The sequence below is a fragment of the Solea solea genome, chromosome 5 (assembly GCF_958295425.1).
Source record: "Solea solea chromosome 5, fSolSol10.1, whole genome shotgun sequence".
In the NCBI taxonomy this organism is placed as follows: Eukaryota; Metazoa; Chordata; class Actinopteri; order Pleuronectiformes; family Soleidae; genus Solea; species Solea solea.
Genome location: NC_081138.1, coordinates 1786504 through 1808491, shown reverse-complemented (window position 1 = coordinate 1808491; position 21988 = coordinate 1786504). Strand labels below are relative to the sequence as shown.

Sequence of the window (21988 nt, the reverse complement as noted above, 5' to 3'; positions counted from 1 at the left end):
ATTGCATATATTAAGAGGCGTTTGTGGCTCTTTTGATGAAAGTGGGTTCCCCATGTATTTTTAATGGTCTGTTTGAGCGTGCATGGTAATAAGGACTGGCATTTGGAAAACAGGCTGTGCCACTCGTCTCCTCCCCAGGTGCAAACACACAGCAGCCGGAGCAGAAAGGCACGCTGTTCCTCAGCCATTACAAACTCTGTGTGTGTGTCTGTGTGCGTGTGTGTGTCGCTGCGTGTTCGACAAACACAAAATATCACCAATTTGAGCGTAACAACAACAACAACCACCTAATACAAAAGTGCACTTGAAGATTTTTGGTCACACTTTTTAAAGAATACTTGTGTTTTTCTTTGGAATGAGTTTCTGCTCAGTGTTATTTTAAGATATTGTGACGGAAATGTGAATTCTATTCTTTAACTTCTGATCATTTCAGCTTATTTTGGTTCAAACATTAGCTGTATATTATCAGTTTCTGTATACGTTTGTTTTCTGAGTATGAATTATTTTATTATGGTGCATTTTCAAAATAGTTCTTGAAGAGGTTTTCTTAATCTTCATCGTATTGTATTATACATTTTTAAGTGTTCTTTCAGTGTTAAAGACTCATTAAAATGACAGAAGAAAAGAGGCACTTGCACGTTGTATTTTACATCAGTAATCATCATTTTTTTCTTTTACTGTTATAAATTACAAACGTTTGGAATATTTACATTTAGAAAATAATCTCTCAGATTTATTCCAACACTTCCGCACAGCTGTACAGATAACCCTACAAACCTGAGACACTGAAATAAAAGACTCACAGCAACGTCAGGTTCAGGAAACGCTTGCTACACGGTAGCAGAAATATCAACAACAAAAAAAGTACAAAACAAAAAAACTCCGAAACTCAACCAAAATCTGAGCGTACTGTCATTACCACAAAATATACTCCATTTACTAACCTCGTCAAATCTGCAAAATATCCGCCAAACCGTGGCCGTGTATCGTGTAGGCAAAATAAAACGTTGGAACGTTTACGACGCGACGCCGGCCGCTCATGCTCGACCAGAACTCCGCCCCCTCGCCCCCCGCGCGTCGCTCGATCATAACGAGCTGTTGAACAGCACGTTCGTGATGAACCACTTCTGCCCGCTGCACTTCTGCAGAGCCAGTTGGAAGCCGAACTCGTTGTCACTGCTCGCCACGAGCTCCAGGCATCGCTTTGATTTCCTGTTCTGAATGAGTCCTCCCTGCAAGAAGAAAAAAAAAAGAAGATAAAAGAAGATAAAAGCCTGGTTAAAATTGTGCTGAGCTCCAGAGGAACAATTTATGTGCACAATACGACTTTCCCTTTCCTCTTTTAACCAACACAGCTGTGAATGGATGAGGCGCCGCAGCTCGGAGGCTTTCTGGCTGATTCACACCATTATCCTCTCTGGGCCCACCAAAGAGCATCCATGTGGTTGTGAGGCAAAAAAAAAACCGCACCAAACAAACAACAACGCCATTGCCAGTGCAGTCATTAACGTCTTCTGAGCGCTGCCAGGAGTGTGAGGGTGTACAGAGGATGAATAGACTGTTAAAATAAGGGGAAAAAAAGACGAGACACAGAAAAACATCAAGGTCGGAGAGTAACACGTCACCGTCCTCACGGTGAGGACACGCGACGACGACGAGTTCAGGAGAATCTGCAGAAGTTTTATTCACATGGAATTGTGATTTTATGAGCCCTCAAAAAAAAAACATATCACAGTCCCACCTCTTTGTTTGTTTGGTCTATTTTTGCCACTGTAGACAATGGAATAAAGCTTTATTCTAAGAATGTCTGAGCGTGTGTGTGTCTGTGTGCGCGTCTTCTTTTTCCGTCTTTAGTGTATTTCTGTGGCAGCATTTTCGGAAACCTTTTTGAAGAATAAAAAGAAAGAAACATCGTATTGGGAGCGTTCAGTTTGTGTTTTTCTGTCTGTAGTCTGGTCTTCACATCACCATCATCTGCTAAACCGACCCTGGTCCTCAGGGAACGCTGCCCTGAGCAACTTGAAAGTCCACTTCCTGACTAAACCTGTGTAGGTCCCGCTGCTGCGTCCGTGTGCATCCTCTCCTCGTCTGGATGACGACGGGCTTCAGAGTTTTATTTCGGAAAACTAGTATTTGGTCTGAATTGTACGGAGTTTGAAGGAAGCGTGAGAAGTAAACGACTGAAAAAAGTGACCACATCATTGACGTTTAACACAGTTTAAAGGGAGTTGTGAGGAACTCCTCTAAGTACTTCTTTATGGGCCGATGTGCTGAGACGCTCGTGAGTGCACTCACATCATTAAACTAAAGTGTAGCACTTGTGTTATAGCCGATCGATGTCAATACTTTGTATATCAGATCAGCTTCTCGCTGAGCTGTGAATGAGTGGAGTGATATTTGAGCCACTGCAGGAATGAGCGGTTAAAAGCTTCACAAACAGTGAATACTTGATTATTATGACATTTAACTGAGAAGCGAAAACACAAAGAAGTCCTGATATTTATCCTTTATCTAAGTCATCTTTATTATTATTATCCTCGTTTTTTTAAGAATAAAGAAGCCACAAACTACGAGTTTGGTGTTAATCGCACAATCCTGTTCAATACAGAAAAAAAACAATATTTTCCATAAAGCATCAACTTCACCTTTGGTGTCACTTATGTGAGTAAGTTCTATAATACACAGTCGTTGTCACTTCAGCGTGCCGAGCCCCGCTGAACACAGACGTGCCCCCCCGAGGCTGCAGAAATCACAGCATAAATAATCTATATTTCAGCCTCTTCCACGGGGGAGACACCAGCCGCGTTATTAGTCCCGGCCCCGACACGCTGATTGGCCGACTGTTTCACTAACAGTTACCAGCGAGCGCGAGCACCGTTTGAATTACAAATCAAAGATGTGGGCGCTTTGTTCAGAGGTCAGAAAACCAGGCCAAAATAAAACCAATAATCCTTGAAAATGTGCATCATTTAGCCATAAAAAAAAGAGTTTTTTATCAAACTAATGTGTTTGTGTTGCTTCTGAAAACAGCCTCCAGGAGCTGGCTGGGCAGTGTGCGGTATTTAAGGCGTACACCACAGAGAAAGGCTATAATGTGACTGTAATTGAGTATATGGTTTGTGATAAGTTTACCACAGAGAAACAGGTGCATCACACACACACACACACACACACACACACACTCTAATCCTCTCATGACTAATCTCGACGTCTAGGCCTTATTTAACGTCTCGTCTCTTTCACGAAGGCCGATCAAAACCACGTCCAGCTCTTAGCGGTGGAAGGAGATTAACTTCACTTCATCAGGTCTTTATTCAGAATGCAGCAAAAATATGAATAACACACATAAAAAAGCTTCAATAATTGATGCCTGAGACATGAATATTCCCTCAGCCTCCAAGATCCTCACTTAGCAAATTATCACAAGTTAATTGAATCATACTTGAAGTTTAATGTGAGGAGACGGGATGTCAACACTTCATGCCAAGTGCCTATTACGCTGCGAAGCAGAGAGACACACCTGCACATGAGCAGAGAGACACACCTGTACATGAGCAGAGACACACCTGCACATGAGCAGAGAGACACACCTGTACATGAGCAGAGAGACACACCTGCACATGAGCAGAGACACACCTGCACATGAGCAGAGAGACACACCTGTACATGAGCAGAGAGACACACCTGTACATGAGCAGAGAGACACACCTGCACATGCACAGAGAGACACACCTGCACATGAGCAGAGAGACACACCTGCACATGAGCAGAGAGACACACCTGTCAATGAGCAGAGAGACACACCTGCACATGAGCAGAGAGACACACCTGCACATGAGCAGAGACACACCTGCACATGAGCAGAGAGACACACCTGCACATGAGCAGAGAGACACACCTGTACATGAGCAGAGAGACACACCTGCACATGAGCAGAGAGACACACCTGTACATGAGCAGAGACACACCTGCACATGAGCAGAGAGACACACCTGCACATGAGCAGAGAGACACCCCTGCACATGAGCAGAGACACACCTGTCCATGAGCAGAGAGACACACCTGCACATGAGCAGAGACACACCTGTCCATGAGCAGAGAGACACACCTGCACATGAGCAGAGAGACACACCTGCACATGAGCAGAGACACACCTGCACATGAGCAGAGAGACACACCTGTACATGAGCAGAGAGACACACCTGTCCATGAGCAGAGAGACACACCTGTCCATGAGCAGAGACACACCTGCACATGAGCAGAGAGACACACCTGCACATGAGCAGAGAGACACACCTGCACATGAGCAGAGAGACACACCTGCACATGAGCAGAGAGACACACCTGCACATGAGCAGAGAGACACACCTGTACATGAGCAGAGACACACCTGCACATGAGCAGAGAGACACACCTGCACATGCACAGAGAGACACACCTGCACATGAGCAGAGAGACACACCTGCACATGAGCAGAGAGACACACCTGCACATGAGCAGAGAGACACAACTGTACATGAGCAGAGACACACCTACACATGAGCAGAGAGACACACCTGTACATGAGCAGAGAGACACACCTGTCCATGAGCAGAGAGACACCTGTACATGAGCAGAGAGACACACCTGCACATGAGCAGAGAGACACCTGCACATGAGCAGAGAGACACACCTGCACATGAGCAGAGAGACACACCTGCACATGAGCAGAGTGACACCTGTACATGAGCAGGGAGACACACCTGCACATGCACAGAGAGACACACCTGCACATGAGCAGAGAGACACACCTGCACATGAGCAGAGCGACACACCTGTACATGAGCAGAGAGACACACCTGCACATGAGCAGGGAGACACACCTGCAAATGAGCAGAGAGACACACCTGCACATGAGCAGAGAGACACACCTGTACATGAGCAGAGACACACCTGTACATGAGCAGAGACACACCTGTCCATGAGCAGAGACACACCTGTCCATGAGCAGAGACACACCTGCACATGAGCAGAGAGACACACCTGCACATGAGCAGAGAGACACACCTGTCCATGAGCAGAGACACACCTGTCCATGAGCAGAGAGACACCTGCACATGAGCAGAGAGACACACCTGCACAAGAGCAGAGAGACACACCTGTCCATGAGCAGAGACACACCTGTCCATGAGCAGAGAGACACCTGCACATGAGCAGAGAGACACACCTGCACATGAGCAGAGAGACACACCTGTCCATGAGCAGAGAGACACACCTGCACATGAGCAGAGACACACCTGTCCATGAGCAGAGAGACACCTGCACATGAGCAGAGAGACACACCTGTACATGAGCAGAGACACACCTGTCCATGAGCAGAGAGACACACCTGTCCATGAGCAGAGAGACACACCTGTAACAGGTTTCTTATATATTGCATATTGAATCAGCCTGTCTCTCTCTCTCTCTCTCTCTTCCTCTGCATTGTTGTTATTATTCTGTGAAACGTTGTGTTCTCAGTGTCACAGTTTGCAGCCGCCTCGCTTCACTATCACAATGTTGCTGCTGCCTCATAAACAAAAGAAAAAAAACATAGGACATAAAACTACATCAAACAAATCACTTCCTGTGTGCAGAGCAGTGATGTACGATGATGAAAACAGACCATAGACCACCTGAGCAGGTACTAAAGAAAGTACCAGGTTACTGTGCTAGTGGAAACACAACTTAACTCCGTTTATCTGTTTCTGAACACAACTCGACACACTGACTCCACCCTCACTCTGTGCTTCGGTTGCTTTTGGGGTTTTAGGATCATTCTTTGTTTTTATCTTATTGTTTTCCTTACGTCGCTTTTGACCCCGTACACTTTGACGCGAGTGCGCCGATGTCATCACGTTAGATTGAGGAAAGTAATAATTAAACATGTTTTAATATATTATCGGATTTCTGATTAAAAACAGGTGAAAAACAACCCAAATATTTTACACTAAGTTCCACCCCTTGTCAGTAGGGGGTGCTGCCCTTCTTCCTGGTTTGCTCGTTAGCTGCTGTTGCGTGAAATTGCGACTTTTCTCTCTCACAGACGCAAAGTGAAGTTTGTCTTAAAATGAACACAGGAGTGAAATCTCAGCTTTGTTTCAGCGCTGCAACTAACTCATGTTAGACATCGACGATGTTGAGAGATGATGATGATCTATGTTTTTCCAAACCTCAAAAATGACGATAGATCGAAAGAAACCAGAAAAATAATCACATTCAAGTTCTTTTGATTGTTAAAAAAACATTAAAACCAATTCATTGATTATCAAAATCCATCCATCCCATTTGTACCGCTTTATCCACACGTAATAAGACCGTAGGTGTCAGAGCGGACGGCTGTCTGTCCAGAGTTTGCCCCGCCTTTCGCCTGATGTCAGCTAGGATTATCAAAACAGTTTGTTTTCATTTAACAATCTATTAATAATGGTTTAATCGCTGCAGCCCGAGGATTTTGAACTTAAGTCAAAGCTTAAGTCTGACTGTGTGTGTGTGTGTGTGTGTGTGTGCGTGCGGCCGCGTCCTCACCTGAGTGAAGAGCCAGTGGAGCTTCATGCGTTTGGCCGCAGCGTAGTTGCACTCGATGAGGCGAGGTCGGCTGTTCACGTCCACCAGGCACTTGTTGTCGTCGTCGTCGACCGTGGGGCTGAGCAGGCCCACGTGCAGCTGCTGCGCGCTCGTGTAGTACACGTTCTGCAACACACACACACACACAACTGTGTCGTCTGGAGTGACATTTCGATAAAGGCCCTTCTACAACTCTATATGAGTGTATAGATGATAAATTATGCAGAAAATGAGGATTCCTCCTGGGCTGAGGGTCATTTACATACAGTCAAATGCACATTTATGCAGCTGTTCTGACTCAAGGAAAGACAAGGGAAAGACTCACAAACGAAGCTCATGATTAATTCACGAAGACAAACAAACAAAAACAAAAACGCAACAACCTGAAAATCATGTGCAGGAATTAAGCAGGTGGCAAAGCTGGGTATTCAGCAAAAAAATAAAAAAATAATGAAAATAAGTGGTGGTGTAAGCTTAAGACCATAAGAGCTTAATACCCAGGGTTAAATTGCATAACAGTGGTTTTAAATGGGTGTAGAGAACACAGAATAATGAGCAAGGAGGAGCAATTATGACGAGATTATGAAAAACACTTGATGTCAAAGGTCAAATGTAAATCAACTGAGTACATTTAACTGGAACTGAAATAGCTTTAGTTTCCTTTTAATGGAGCAAATGCACATTGTTTCATGAAGGATTCACCGTCGGCTTCAACAAACAAATGAACACCAGCTAAAGTCAACAGACTTCAGTGGCTGCAGAATCCAAACCATACAAAAAAGCTAAAGATTCATCACAGAGTAATTCAGTGGTAACTTTCTGTAGAAAGATTTCAAGTTCTCTTTCATTCCAAAATAATAATGTTTGCTGATTTTTCAGTCTTAATTGTGTGATTGTGCCTCGTCGCCCTCGAGTGTCTGTGCTGGACTGCAGATGTGCTGACATCATGCCGCGTGTTTGTCATTCTCTTGCTTTCATGTTCCTGCCTCTGAAGTCTTTCTCTCAGCGCACTGACGTTCTGCATTTGCTTGAATCACCTGGGATTCAAACTCTCACCCTCGCCCAACACCATCAAAGACGAGGACCTGACGTTTGCAGCAACAGCAGCTCAGTGATGTAACACTGGAACTACACTGGAACTACACTGGAACTACACTGGAACTACACTGGAACTACACTAGATCTACACTAGTCTCTTATGTTCTGTCATTAGGAACTCTGTTGCAACTCCAATCCTTTGTTTGATGTTTCACGTCTGATTTGATTAAAGCAGAAAAAGACTTTATTTAACCAGGGCCAGGTGTGAACATGTGAAGAACCAAAGCTCAGCTGACAATGTTTGGTTCCCAGAACGTCCTGGGAACGTTAGCTTTTGGTTGCCGGAACGTTCCCTCAAGGTCCTCCTGTGGTTGATATGGAAAGTTTTCCTAACGTTCCTCTAAAGTTTTTGGTTGCACATTCGGTTCCCAGAACGTTACTTTGTCACAACCTTTAGAGAACGTTCTCTAAAGGTTCCTAGAACCATCCCACAACGTTACTTTGTTACAACCTTCATATAACATTTAGAGAACGTTCTCTAAAGGTTCCTTGAACGTTCCCACAACGTAACTTTGTCACAACCTTTAGAGAACGTTCTCTTAAGGTTCCTAGAACGTTCCTCTAACGTTACATTTCTACAACCTTTGTTAAAACCTTCATACAACCTTTAGAGAACGTTCTGGTAAGGTTCCCAGAACGCTCTCTAAAGGTTCTCAGAACGTTCCCCTAACGTTACTTTGTCACAACCTTCATACAACCTTTAGAAAACATTCTGGTAAGGTTCCCAGAACGTTCCCCTAACGTTACTTTGCCACAACCTTCATATAACCTTTAGAGAACGTTCTGTTAAGGTTCCTAGAACGTTCCTCTAATGTTACTTTGTCACAACCCTCATACAACCTTTAGAGAATGTTCTCTAAAGGTTTCTAGAACGTTCCCCTAACGTTACTTTGTTACAACCTTTAGAGAACGTTCTAGTAAGGTTCCCAGAACGTTCCCCTAACGTTACGTTTCTACAACCTTCATACAACCTTTAGAGAACTTCCCTTCGGACCTTTTATTGAACAGTAAATAATTCTTTTATTCTCATTCTCGCCACAATTATCATTTTTAAATGGCCAAATCTAAGCAAGTCTAATCCCCGCTGAGTCAGACATCGTCATAATAACATAATATCTCTCTGTCATGGCTGAGTGGTGAACCGGAGACACAAAGAGTTTCAAAGTGCAACTCCTTGACCATAAAGAACACGTTATAAAAGCAAAATCAGACCGAGGGCCGTGATTGGACTTTGTCAGGCTGAAGGAAATTATGCAACAAGATCAAACAGGATTATACAAATTTCCCCTGAAACAGTGTAAAGTGGTTTAAGTATAAATATCAATGAAGACATTGTGATAACGCGAGATTAACTGTCACAGCAAGGTTAAATAATCTGTGACAACAATCTGCTGAGACATGATGGGATGGAGGGATGGAGCACTAACATTTGTGGACATTTAAACCTGCGTGTTATTTGGGCTTCAACGTGCAATTTAAATATTATGACAAGGAAACGAGTAAACCTGAGGGGAAACTGAATCTTTTACTGGTTCACTTTTCATTCTATGCATCATCATCTGCGATGATAGAAGCTCCAGGTTGTTTCTGTACAATGTAAAAAAACCATGTTTTATTTAACCTTTATTGTACTAGGAAGACACATTAATATTAACATCTCTTTTAGAATAATGTGACATTTTATTTTGAGCTTAATTCATTTAGGAAAAGTGAGAAAAAGAGTTAAATATGTATTTGAAAACATCGAGGTGTGTTTCTGTTCTTTACAATTAATCTTCTTCTATGTGGTAAAAATAGTGAGTTTGTTCAGAGTGAAAAGCAGAAGAAAGGACTGGTCATTTTTCTGCTTTTATGAGAAAGGAAAACCCAAGATGAGAGTAAATGAAATCTGTGTGCGCTTCACGCGGAGCGTCTCACCTGAGGTGTCATCCCGTGGCAGAGATACAGGATGGGGACGTTGTCGTTGTCGGGGCCTTGGTCCAGACACAGATCGTTCTTCAGAGAGTTTTTCAGCTGCAGGAAAAAAAACACGCAGAATATGAAGCCTGATGTGTGTACAATTAAACATGCACTATGTTTAACTGCTAAATGTTGGAGATTAACACACGTTTTCAGGATTGTTGAAGTCTTTTTAACTGAGCTACAGTTTGATTCTTGCGTCTCTTCCTGTGACGTCACGAGTCGAGCGAGTGGAAACACGCCATATGCCACTACAATAATAACAAGAAGCCCATTATACAGCGCCATGCTCAGGCACTTTACTTGAATGCCTAATTGACTATTTCTAATCTTTTGTTCATGAGTGCAAGAAACATTTTGATTTGTGAAAAATCCCAATTCTAAGCAAAAAAATAAATAGTGATTCATATTTATTCACAGTGTGTAAAATGTACACTGCGTGTAATATATTCTCACTTCATCCTTCACTCCAAGTGTGTTGGAGAACCTGCGTAGCCTTCATTTAGCATCAAAACACAACAGATTTGACAGAGTTTAGTTTGAAAATATAAAAATAAGTAGAATTATGTAAAGCTACATGAACGCAGAGCACGAACGCCTTCTGATTTATAAGCAGAACAACCGTGAACGTCGACAGATCGTTCCCGACAAAACACGGTCGTCGCCGGCTCCTCGTTAAACCTGCTGTTCAGTAAAAAATAATTACGCAGCGATATTTACAGCATCAGACCAAACAGCATTTAAATGAACAGAATAGAAATGTGTTTCCAAAATAAGATAAAGCTTAAATGTGTCTCCTGAATTCATCTCTGCTTTATAAAAAACTGTTAATCAGAAGCGCGAGGCTCACACATCGAGGCGCAGATGGTTATTCACACGTGTCGCGACAAAGCTCCGCCTGATTGAGAGATACAAACTGCACCGTGGGGAGTTTCCTGGTGTGTGTGTGTGTGTGTGTGTGTGTGATGATGTGCGATCAGAGAGCTCAGTGAGACATGATTTTCGGCTCCACAGTGGCTCACTAGGTGTCCTATTCTATCTGATAATCATTAAATCCACAGACGGCACAGGGTCCCACAGCAGCTCAGGTCCTGACATGTCGACTGTGGGAGTGGAAAAACAATGAAGACACCTGTGGAAACAAGCATCAAACTGCAGTCTCCTATTATACTGTAGTTTGGATTTAGACAAAATAAACAGTAATTCAAATAAATCTCGGTGCTCGTGTAGGTGCAGAGCTGTAGGCTCCGCCCACACTCATCCCTGCAGGGTTACAGTTAGAACAAGGAGGTGGAAGAAGTGAGAGAGTGAGTGTGATCAACACGTGTGATCCACAATCTCACAAACATGGATGTGAAATGTCCTGCACGCTGGTTTGGGATCACATCCAAATTCCAGTTAATCCTGTGGTTTTATCAGCTTTAGCAGCTTTTTAGTGGTTTGTTTGTTATTTTTGTCATATGTAGCACGTCCGGTCCACATGGTGGAATAGTGGCTAGTATCGGTGCCTCGCAGCGGGAAGGTAATCTGTTCAAAGCCTGGTTTGACACAGTGGATAAACATTAGGTTTAGATTGACTGAACATATTTTTTTATAGTCCAATGTTGAACACACACAGAAAATTTTGGATTTCCATTTCGCTAGTAGTCATAAATGTGCCGAACACAACAGTCACTCTGATCCAGGACTTTGGTTTTATTGCATCTTAAATATAAGAAGGTTTTTGATTAAAAACTTGAAATTTCTCTAACACTGCAGTAAATTTTCAGTATACTCGTAGTCATAGATGTCCCAATCACAACTGTATCAGTCTTATTCAAAACTTGTGGAAAACTTTGTTTTTATTGTATCTCAAATTTGAGAAGGTTTTTGATTCAAAAGTGTGAATTAAACTTTAAATTTCTCTAAAACTCTACAGTAAAAATGTCTAATTTCCAGTACGTTAGTCGTCATCGACAACAGTCAGAACTTATTAGTATAATAAAATTTAAGACTCCCCATTAATGACATCAGTTCTTTTAAGTATTGACATAATTCAACCACGGTCATTCATTCTGAGTTGTGGAGGCAAATGTGTTGTGTTCATGGACCTGTCGTAAATATCAAACTCTTATTTAATCTCAACAGAAACACTAAGTCAATTACTTTACAGTTTCTACTTATTATTATCGTCTATTGTTAAATGTTTCCACTGTTTCAAGTCACCATATTCTAACGAAAAGAATCGGCTCCAGCTTCCCCCGCGACCCTCAAGTCTTTTGACTTTTCATTCAAGTCCTTTTCTATTCTTTCTTTTCCAGTGTGACGAGGATCCGCTCTCACTTGGTGAATCCATCAACAGTATTTCACAAATAGAGGATAATGAGGTCAACCGAGTCAGAGAAATGAATATAATGAGGTCGACCTATTTCCTAGTTTGTACAAGAGGGGGGAAAAAAAAACCCCCACAATTGTGACATAGAAAGCAGAGGCATAACTGTGCAGTATGTGTGTCACTGAGTGTTAGAGCGCGGCACAATGATGCCAGATGAGAGGACTGTGGAAATAAAGCGGTTTGAGCACAACTACAAACGCGGGGAGACAGAAACGCTGCCAGCGAATCCCGTCACGTGTCACATTCTCTGGCTCAGCCGAGTAACTCTGCATCAGCACCATCTACACCTGTATGTTAATATGTATATATATTATATTTCTGTGACTCTATTTCCATCATAAAAAGAGGGATCATTGCTGTAAACATGGTGAAAGTGAAGTCTCTGTGTTCCTGACTGCAGTCACACAGATTCCACAGGGGATTACAGCGCGCTTTAGCCTCGTTTGGGCTTCTGAACGTGGGATGAAGAGGGAGGCGGTCGCGGCCGAGGGCTCACCACTCCGTATGCGATGGTGTCGCTGTACATCCTCATCTCGGGGTAGATGTTGACCAGGTACCAGCGGAAGGTTTTACACTGCAGCCGCTTCCTCAGAGCCTTCCTCTCCGAAATGTCACCGATGTCAATCCCGGAGTCCTGGACACACGTCACAGACCATAATAAAAACCATCACAACTGAGCCTGAACGGGCTCTTTAAAGATGTGGATATAAAGACAGAAACACAAGTAAACACAGACACAGATGATTAATCATGGTTTGACTCTTGACTTTCTTTCTTTTCCGTATAATCCCAGCTGCCCCGTCACTCAACTTCTCCACAGTTTAGGGCTAATTATGAAGTATTATTATCATTAGTCATGAGCCATTCATCTCATAACTGTCGTCTGTCAGTGCACTGACGCTCTGCAACGTAACCTGTGCCATTTTTCTATGTGTTCTTTTTAATTAGCCGTTTTAATCTATGTTACAATTTCATTTAAAAAAAATAATTGACTGAATAAAAACTCTGAAAATTTTATCCACCAACATCAAACAACACAAAGAATTAGGCAGTGATTTTGTGTTTCCACGCATGTTAAGACGCTAATAACTCTATTATCCTATTATACTCTAAACTTAATAACTGCAGCGTTAACCTGCACTGTGGATGTTTTCAGGGTTAAACTGACCTGAGGCTGCGCTTTCAACACAGTTAATACTTAAGGTTTAAAATAGAATTCTGAGGTGGACACGTGCTTTTCTTGCATGTGAAAAGCATGTGTAAAGTTAATAGTGTAAACTACATAGGCAAGTTTAGTTACCGTAGTTACGCGACGGTTTGTGCTATCGGAAAAAATTCCAACGGTTCCTGAGAGCTGAGAACATCAATAATGATTCTTGTTATTACGGTCATTTCAAGCCGGCGAATCGGCGTCTTTGTCACCAGAGAGAAGAGATTTCTCGGCCTGTTTGTGGACATTGAGACAAAAACTCAAACAAATATTACTTTAAATGTGTTTTACACTGTTTAAATTTCAAATTTAACGCGCACAATCTGGTGTTCGTGTACAACTACGGTGTTTTTTTTAAATAAAACTTAGTTATTCTGGAAAAATTGGCAAAAAAATTGGAAATTTTCTGGTTTAACTTTTCTGGTTAAAATAAGTAAAAGGGACATTTCGAGGCTCAGGTGTTAAAGGGTTAATACACTTTTAAAATATGACTCATTGTCAGGGTTAAACCAGTGGCTCCAACATAGTAAATGCTGTTTATTTTTATTATTATTTTTATTCATTATTACATGTTTCAAGTGTGACAGACGTGTATTTCTGTATTTGAAGTGGCCGGAAGTGCAGGTTAGAAAGTGCGTCACTAAAAAGCCCAATTATCACTAAAGTGTACATGAATGAGCTCCATCAAACCGGAAACAGAAACGCTACTTCATGCATGAGTGAAAGACGTTCATGGAACAATACTGAACCAGTTTGTGCAGACTGGATTATACTTTCTTTTTTTAAACACACACAGAACAATTGGCTGCTAATAATTCTGCGCTTCCGCCTGAGGAGGACGTCGAATGCCGTACTTGACGCTTTCATGAAGCAGCTGTAATGATAGGAGTTATGCCTCCATGTTGTCATTGTATTGCATGTAATGTGACTGATTGCGCTCGGTTTCCTCAGTGAGAGGCTGAAGTGGGAGCTGGTGTTTGCTGCTGTCTTCAGGAACCACGTGACGGTGAAGCGGGCGCGGCCACTCTCAGAGGTAAATCAACACAGACACTTAATTCACGGGGCTAACGCCGGGGCTAAATTTCATGCTTCTTGAGTAACAGAGTCTTTTAAACGCCTCATTATAGGGGGAATGAATTGCCTGCAGATGTTCATCTATTCATGACGTGGATTTACATAATCTAACAGATTATGCAGCGGACGGAAAAATAAGAGCAAATAAACATTTCACTTTTCCTTTGAGGGAAACCACGTTTGAACACAAGGCAACGTCCTTACAAGTGTTTATTTTCATTAAATCACTCCAGTTCAAGGGCAATCGCAATCTTCTGTTAACCTTGAAACTAATTGACATTTTATATTAACGTTGACTGATTAACAAACTGATTACGTCCCTGCACAAGGTCTCTAAGACTTCCACTTAGTTTCTTTAATTGCTCCTTTAAACTTTGAAAGCCTGATGTCTTTGTTGATACTCTTTTATTTTTTGGTTAAAATCTAAAACAGGCAGGAATTGTGATTTTAGACATGATAATCCCTTCCTGTGTTGGATTATTGGGACTCACCTCCTGGGGAATATTCCAGGCCATGTAGACGTGACTTTTAAACTCGTCCATCCAAACCTCGGCGACTCTGAGGGCGTTCCTCCGCACGTGAGACGTCAGGTCCTCGGTGTAGGGTTTGTGCGCGCGCTCGATGTGCGCGATGCGAGCGCACGGCAGGACCTCCACGCTGCCGCCACACTGCCACACCTAAGCAAGTAAAAGCAATTAAATGAATCAATTAAACACCTGAAACACCTCATTCTCTGTGTTTTTATAAATGATATCACTGGTGATATTACTGGATTTAACACTGTCCCCTTTTTTTTGCATTAAATGAAATCTTAAAATTAAAATAAAATTAAATCTGATGGTATATCCATAATATTGCAAAATTAAAATTCTATAATACAGTTTTCTATCATGTTAATAGTTGTTATTACACTAGTGTTTGCTCACATGTTGGTTTTCCTGTCCTTTTATTAGACGCTATAAAAAAGGGCTGGAACCAGACTGAAGGCTGAGACTGAGGTCCAGTCCACAGGTGGTCTGTGAGTATTTTGTGAGTATTATTAACTGTGAAGTGAAGATAAAAACGAGGAAAAGAGAATGTTGGGTTTGCTCCAGTGTCTCCTCTGCTCATCATCACATTAGTTCAGATGAGGCGAGCTGTGTAATGCCGAGTTACAGCTTAATTCACGGTCTGTCCAAACAAACTCTATTTGTCCTCCCTGCTGTGTGAGGACGTGGTGACCAAGTGGCAAAAGGATGTAACATCAACCAGAAGAATCGGAACTTGTCACCGGATGTTCACAGATCATCTATTTTCCCTCTAAATTGGAACATCATTTATAAAATTGGCCTTATGTTCTACTGAAGAAGACCTGAAACTAGTGAATGAGACACTGAACTCTGCAGACTATGGTGCAACATGACATGACAGAGCCCATACACTTCATTTTTGCACCCTGGGAACTGAAGAGGAATCTTCACCCAGCACATCCACAGGTGCACAGGTCCATGATTGCATCACTTGTAGGATATGCAAAGTTTTCTTTTGTTTTTTTTTTACCGTAGTGGCCGATAAGCAGAGGTCGTTCATTATCTGTGCAGCGTAACGTGTTCCTGACTGTGACGACGCACGAGTCCCTGCGGTGAAAAACGATAACAACCCGGCATCCAAAGAGAGAGCGAGAACGAGGGAGCGAGACGTCTCCAGTCCTCGATAACTAAGAGATAGAGGATTCAACTTCTCACATTGTGAACGAGCCCAGAACAACTCTCCCTTCAAACTTCATACAGCAAACGTTTGTGGTGGAAAAAATATTCTGTTTACATGCAAAATACTTTTGTTTGCAGCATCATTGTAAGGAAGTTTTGATTGGTTATTTAAACCCAGTTGATTTAAATGATTATGACATGGGTTATAATTCGTTTCTCGTTTCCTTTCCTGTCAGTTAGTTATCAACCATCAAAATATACATATGGAGATGGATTTCAGAGTTCTAATTCTATGAAAGGAACACAGCGCTGACTGTTCAGGGACTGAACTAGGAGCAGCCGATCGGTATCTGAAGACTTTAAATGGAATCTCAAAGCAATTCAAACCCTTTGCAGACGGAATAAAGAGGTACACGTCCATTTACAGGCGCATACTTGTATGAGCTTATCAAAGGAAATGTCACTATCGCCGAAAACCCTTCAACGTGTCCCGATTAGCATTTGACCAGAGTATGAAGTGAGAGGTGGAGACAGCTGCTGTTCCTGTTTAATAAACAGCTGAACTGAGCAGGGTCACCACAGACCCGCTGAGAGCAAATGGCTTTGCTTTGACGGAGTGCGCCTTCAGTGTTTTATCTCGGAGCGCAGGCGAGGCTTTAAGTGAGGTTCTGACACGAGAGACTAGACGGGTTTGTGGTGATAAAGAGAGACGGAGTGCGGCTCTGGAGTCCGCCGCCTTTCGTACGATCAGAGCGACGGCTCACTGACACCGTCTCCCTCTGCCTGCTCCGTTTGTCTCCGGTGAAAAATACGTGACTCAAATCTCAAAAACCACCCAATAAAATCCCCTTAAAACCTTCTTGTTTTATATAACGCATCATCTCGTAGCCGCTCCCCGGATCGGCCAATTAAAGACATCTCCAGTCTTCAAAATGTTCAGAACGCGGCAGGAATTTTAAATTTAAATCCATAAACTCTGACCACGTTGCACCAATTCAGCTTTGGCTTCCTATCCACGCGAGGGGAGAATTGAAATGACGTTTGAAGACACCGTAAATTGACCAAACCCATCGTACCCGTCTGATCTCTTATTATCCCTTATACCTTTGAGCTGCTCTCTCACAATGCAGGGCTTCTGTATGTCCACAATATCAAATCTAAGTCCATAGGCTGCAGGGTCTTTGTCCTGTCATCGCTCCATGACTGTCTGACTGTGCTGAGGCACATAAATCTCTCTTTATCTCTCTGCTGAACTGGCCTTCTGTCCCGGGTTTACACTGCTTTTTGCCCTACGTCAGCTGGGACTGGCTCCACTGACCCTTAAATGGATAGTAACAGACAAATAAATGAATTAATGAATCAATAATTTATCCTCCCACTTTCTGGGTTGGACACCCTGACTCCTCCCCTCCTGTCCCTGGATCCTCCAGGAGTATGTATTGCAAAAATCAGACAAAGAAGAAAACAACAACTCCAAAGCTTTGAGCCAAAGCCGATAAAAACCTGAGAGTGACCTGGGAGAGAACACCAGTTTAAAAAACAACAACTTTTAAACCCAATGTTGTTCATTTTTGAAGATAAAGGTTTATAAGTGACAAAAGAAATCTAGACCTTATTATACTGCTGCATTAAAATGAAAGCAATCACTATTTGTAGTTGAATTTATCCAGATGTTAATAAGAATGTGGAAACCTAGAGTTCTGGCTCGACCAAAATTCAGATTGGTCGATTATTTGCTGTGTTAATTTCATCAGGAGGAAAGTACCAAGTACTAATGGCTAATTCAGAGTTTTCACTATTTTGGATTAGCTCAACCCACTAGAAACACGTCCACGTTCATCACAAAAATAGATGGCAGGAAAAAAGTCGAACGCAAAGTTCGACTTGACTTGACTGCGGCGTGCGAGACGGTGACTGAATAACTGCGGCAAAATAGTCACTTCCATGGAAGCTGAGTGTCTCTGGGAGTCAGTGGACGCCGTGCAGATGCCTGATGATTGGAGAAACTGTCCTGAAGGCGGGTTTAGAACTTTCCGTTTGTAAAAATAGCAATTCCTTTTTTTCTCTTTTACACAATTACAAAGTTTCCGTGTTGCAGTTCCATGAGACCTGAAATTAACCTGCTCCTGTTTCAAAGAGCAGCAGCCTCACTGCACGCAGCAGCATCCCATGTTGTTTCTTCTTGGCATGTGGCTGTTTATCACGAGAAGACGAGCTTTGTTTGAGGGACGGCTGCACAGAAAAAACACCACTGACGCACGTAAGCGATTGTTCTGTGTTGACAAATCAACAGACTGCAGAGTTTCTAATGACATCATGCTTTCATGTTGATTTAGTAAAAAAAGAAAAAGAAATATTGTCTTTCTGCCTGGATTCTGGATTATGTTATTTACATGACACACCTGAATGCAACACTTCACAATCAGCTAATGTTAGCCTTGGTCAGGATGCAGGACATGAAACAAGCAGCTGTTATCAGGGAAAACAAGCGATAATCGTGGTAGCAATGGTGTGACAGGGACGCGGTAACAAACTCAGTGGAGCATGAAATGCATCAGGCTCAAGTTAGGCTCGCGTAAACAAAAGAGCGGCTGTTTGTTAGTATTCTCTTGGACAGGGAAACGCTGCCTGAGCTGCACTTTTACTGCAAACACTCTGAACCAAATTGGATTTATCCAAAAATATCCAGAAATGTCAACCACACGGGTTACTGACATATTTCCACGTATTATTCATGTCTTCTAAGGGCAAATTCAAGTGATTTTGAGTGGTAAATCAGGGGAGTCACATTTAGTCTGTCAGCAGTTATTATTTTAAAACTTATTTTCATTTCTCCGTCCAATACGCCAACTAGTCAGTCAGATAACAGATACTATTTGTTTGAAAGAAATCATGTTCAGGTTCTTTTCCAACCTTGAAAATAAAACATTCCTGAAACACTGACATTAGTTTGGATGAAAATCAAAAATCCGTTGCAGGAACACACAATAATACTTTGAGCTGAAAAGGCCACACAGCGAAAGATTGAAGCAGAAGTGGAAGCACTTTCTAAAGCACAGTCAGTCTCAGCCTTAAAATAATCCTTCTGCCATTTTTCAGTGTCGTCTTTCCCCTCTGACAAGGAAAGCGATGCCTCGGAGCTTTCGCCCGCGCGCCTCCCCTGCAGTTCACCATTAATTATCTGCTGCCGTTTTCAAATTAATTACATGAAATGGGTCATTAATGTCAAGACAGAACCGTTCTTCTACATGTAGGCCACTGTTGTTACTCCATTCAAGACACAGACATATAATACAATTGGTTATTCCTCGCCGTGACTGATCAAACCCACCATCTAATGTGGACGGTGACTCACACAATCTGCTTCACCCATATGCTGCTGAAGCAGAACGCGTGGCTCATCAGCACTGCGGCAAACTTTTTACACGCTTTACTCCAACTGTGGAGATTCCCAGGCTCAAGTGACTCATATCTGAAGAATAAGATACGATTCAGGGCAGAAATTCAATCATTAATTCTGAATTTCAAATCAGATTTGTGCCACTTTTATTACGTGGTCTATGTTACCATGAGACATGAGCAGAGATAGTATAGTATAGTAATGAAGTAGAACTACTTCACTACCGTACTTAAGTACTAAAAGGCTGTAGCTATACTTTACTGGAGTATTTTGGTACTTTACTACATATTTTCAAATGAGTTTGAATCATTCCAAACCCACATTGGGGGCAGCGATTAGCACTTTTCCCTTTACAGCAAGAAGACCTGGGTTCGTAACCCGGCCGGAACAAGGACTTGCATGTTCTCCTTGTGTGTGCGTGGGTGTTCTCCAGGTTCTCCAGGTTATCCGATTTCCTCAGTCCAAAGACGTGCAGATTTTGGGATTAGCCAAGTTGGAGACTATGTCCCATGTCAGCTGAGTTGGCACAGCGCCCTCATGTGGAGGACAAAGCTGTAGACAGGGGTGTCAAACTAAATGACCTGGGGGCCAATGAGCATCTAGTCTGGTCAAGCGGGGCCGACATAGAGGAAAAAAAGTGGAAAAAAAAAACTATTTAGTAGCCGACGGGCAATATAAGATATTCATTATGATATTAGACAGAATTACAAAGTAAAAGTGCTTGTTTTGATATAAAATGATTAACAATAAAAACATATTTATGATGCACAAAAACGGAGAATTAAATAGAAAATTTATCAAATAATGACGAGGATAATTGTGATTAAAGAAGCTTAAATATATGTCATTTCATGTTGAGTGTAATACATTTAATAAAGCAATGATTACAACCCAATGTCTTATTACTATTATAAAAATATTGCCAGCAAATACATTAAGTCTTATATATTGTCTCTATTCCATCACCTTGCACAGTGGTGGGCGGGCCGCATGTAATCAATTGGAGGGCCACATGTGGCCCCCGGGCCACCAGTTTGACACACGTGCTTTAAGCTATCATGTAAACAATATGATTTTCAAACCTTTAACTGCTGTCTTTAATAACTACACTACACAACACAATACTTCTACTTTTTTAAATTCAGTACTTGAGTAGTACATTTTAAAATAAACTACTTGCAATACTTAAGTACAAAAAACGTTGAACACTTCAACTTCTAAACCAGTAAAGCTACATCTTATCTTATCTTTCTAACACGTGACATTTTCTGTTGTCGTTCATTACACATGCAAAAAGGTATTGTGATGGAAGTCACTTCTCTGATCTGATCTGTATTGAATTTATTCAGATTTTAATCAGATATAAAGTGGCTGGTAAACAGCGTTTAGTTCTTGGATCAGTGACTGCACTCCGCGACCGTGCAGCTCAAAGTTGTAAAAACAGAAAAATCACTTCACCAAACTTCTGACACTCGCTCGATGTCGTTTAAAAAGGCGTTTTCAAACGAGTCACCGCTCCGCGTCGGAGTCTATTGTGTTCTTAAAATTCTGGTCCTAACCTCACAGCAACGGAGAAATCTCAGTCACGGCAGCACAGCCGCTCCTTTCCCTTGTAAACTTGAAACTCATCTCCTCAAGAAATAACTCACGTCGCCAGCTCACCCCTCCTGCCCTGCACCCTCCCACAAATACTGTATGCTCCTGACTAAATCCAATCCTCCTCACACTCTGGCTGTTCTTCGCTCCAATTTCTTTTTGTAAAACTTGTCTGGCAGAGACGCAGTCTTACATTAGAGCAGTGTTTTTTTCCCCTCAAGCTATTATCAAGGCACCATCAGCCTGAGTGTAGGCTAAAATTACTGCTGCCCTCATAATAATTTGCTTGGGATAAGAGCAAGCGCTAAATAGCTTTAATGTAAATGTAATGTGAGTGGAAGTGCTTTATTCATTTCCCTGTCCACAGTGATGCCAGTTCTAAGCTGAGGATCTCTTGAATTAAAGTGGAATTTGATGGGAGCACTCACAAGGTCATTTCAAAACTCCGCGCAAATATAAGGCACAATAATGGGGCTGTTTTTACGCCGCCGCAATATGTTCAATCAAATTACCGGAAACTCAGACTTGGATTTAAGGTGTTTTTATGTTGGTCTACTTAATACTTTTCTAAACTGAACTTCTGGCAACCTCTGGTTTGTGTTTGGTTCACAGCCAGAATGTACACAACCTGAAATCTATCTTTACAGCATCGACCGCTGTAACACGTTTTCTTGTTTCTCTTCTTCACGAAGATTAACAGCAGCTTGAAGCCGCGTTAGCAACAACAGACTCCTAGGATTTCAGAGGCAAAAAAAAAAGGGCATAAAATGTCTCACTTGCACTATAAAACATTTCACCTGCCACTGGTTTATATGCTAAACATAAACAGAGACGTGGGACTGCTGCACTGAATTTGTATGAAGAAGTTGATTGTATGAAAGTTTAGGAAGTAGTTGAAAATAAGTTAAAGTTGTTTGTGTGTTAATCGATTCATCGGTTTGAGGCTTTTTTTCATTATTAAAACAAGATTTCTGATGATTTTAGCTTCTTAAATGGGAATATTT

General features: G+C 42.0%; 1 protein-coding gene across 1 annotated transcript in view; it reads right to left on the bottom strand.

The window, feature by feature from the left end:
• Positions 1-622: 622 nt before the first annotated feature.
• galnt18b (UDP-N-acetyl-alpha-D-galactosamine:polypeptide N-acetylgalactosaminyltransferase 18b) overlaps positions 623-21988 on the bottom strand; it is an 81002-nt gene continuing 59636 nt past the window's right edge. The window contains exons 7-11 of the mRNA XM_058630146.1: positions 14792-14977; positions 12513-12650; positions 9601-9696; positions 6547-6711; positions 623-1232 (exon numbers count right to left, since the gene is read on the bottom strand). Of these exons, the coding sequence (XP_058486129.1) occupies positions 1086-1232; positions 6547-6711; positions 9601-9696; positions 12513-12650; positions 14792-14977 (732 nt within the window). The 3' untranslated portion in view covers positions 623-1085. The remainder of the gene's footprint in view (positions 1233-6546; positions 6712-9600; positions 9697-12512; positions 12651-14791; positions 14978-21988) is intronic.